General features: G+C 46.7%; 1 pseudogene across 1 annotated transcript; it reads left to right on the forward strand.

Annotated features, from left to right (window-relative positions):
* Positions 1-320: 320 nt before the first annotated feature.
* Positions 321-1,235, forward strand: TEOVI_000792100:pseudogene (annotated as a pseudogene). Its single transcript has one exon. A coding segment is annotated over exon 1 (915 nt).
* The last annotated feature ends 330 nt before the right edge of the window (positions 1,236-1,565 follow it).

A 1,565-nucleotide genomic window follows, 5' to 3' on the forward strand; every position in this document is an offset into this window, starting at 1 on the left:
TCCCAACTCAACCAAGATATTTGACCATACACATCCATGGGTTTCTCCAGTCTGTACTGTTCGGCTGGCCGAAAGGAACAAACACAACCAAAACCCGCGCCAAAAGCCGCCATCCGAGCAAAAGATATCCTTTCGTAGATAGCAGCAGACAGTGAAGGCAGCTTCTGTAGTTATGCGTAAAAAAACAAAGACCTCACATTTAAATCATTTAAAACAAATATCAAACCCTTTTAAATGTCCTGAACATCAAAAACAACCCACAAGTCTACGACTTACAAGTTTGTTCAATCAAAAGCAAAAGTACCAGTAAAAAACTTGCAATTTGCGACAAATTTGTTGTTGTGCTACTACTAGCAAGTGGTAGCCTAGCTGACCCCACAACGATGGGCAACGACACCACGACTTGGTGTCACGAGAGAGCCTACGTCAAGGTGATGATTGAAACAATCGAAGACGAAAGAACAGAACGTACGGAGCTGATCAAAGAGGACACCAGGCTAGCGGCGATATTGAACCTACCGGCGGAACACGAAGCGGCAACTGGGCCGTCCAAAACACGCCAAATACTCTCTATCGCTGCGAAGCAGATGCTTGTTGAAAATGGACAAAAGCTGGTCGATTTCTTGATAGCAACACAGCGGCCGTTAAAGTATCTGCGGGCGCGACTCAAAATATATGACAATGCATAGGCAATTGCTGCGCACAGCGTGCCAACGTTAGGCAACAGCCAGCACAGCAGCAACGCCATGGACGCAAACCCCTGCTCATTACACCTAGCGATTAAACAGACAGGAGACAGCATCTGCAGCGGACCGACGCCAGCAGGAGCAACGAAAGCGGCAGTCAGGGCGAAGATCAACAAATTTACAAAAGCAAAAGCAGTCGACCGTCTCACAGTACCAGCACTTATAACAGGCGGAAAAGCAGAACTGAAAGCCGGCGACAGCAGAAAATCTTCGACCGGCGTGCAAAACATAGCCGGCAGCTGCAGCTGCACAACAGACTGCGGCACACACGTCAAGATAACAAGCATATCTCGAACGACAGCAGCAACGAAGGACCCTGAAGCAGCAACTACGCTACCAACAACCGATACCGACTATCCTCAAGATGACGACGCAGCGACAGACCCAAGAAAACAAGACAAAAACAAGCTGCTAGCAGTATACAAAAAAGTAAAGGAAGCCTTTTCCATAAGTAAGGCAGACCTCAGCGAAATAACGTACGGCCAGCTGAAAGCTTCAGCCCGACAAACAAATACCGACAGCGGCATTATTAGACCCGCTAGAAAAACTCGGAAAAGCAGGAACCGAAGCAAGTAACTCTAAACTAGACGCAGAAATGGACAGGATTTACAACTCTGGCACAGACTTCAAAACCAAGTTCATTGATAATGCAAAAACAATCAAAATAAAGATCACTGTTGAGGCAGTAAGCGAACCCATGGAACTGCAGCAGATTGTAGTCAAAGGTGAAATTTCCAAAGCACTTGCATATCTGAAGAAACACCAGTTAAAAGCACAATTAGAGGAGAAATCCGCAGCGACTACAGCAGCGGCAACCTC

This window comes from Trypanosoma equiperdum (genome assembly GCF_001457755.1).
Source record: "Trypanosoma equiperdum strain OVI genome assembly, contig: ctg_2021, whole genome shotgun sequence".
Classification (NCBI taxonomy): domain Eukaryota; phylum Euglenozoa; class Kinetoplastea; order Trypanosomatida; family Trypanosomatidae; genus Trypanosoma; species Trypanosoma equiperdum.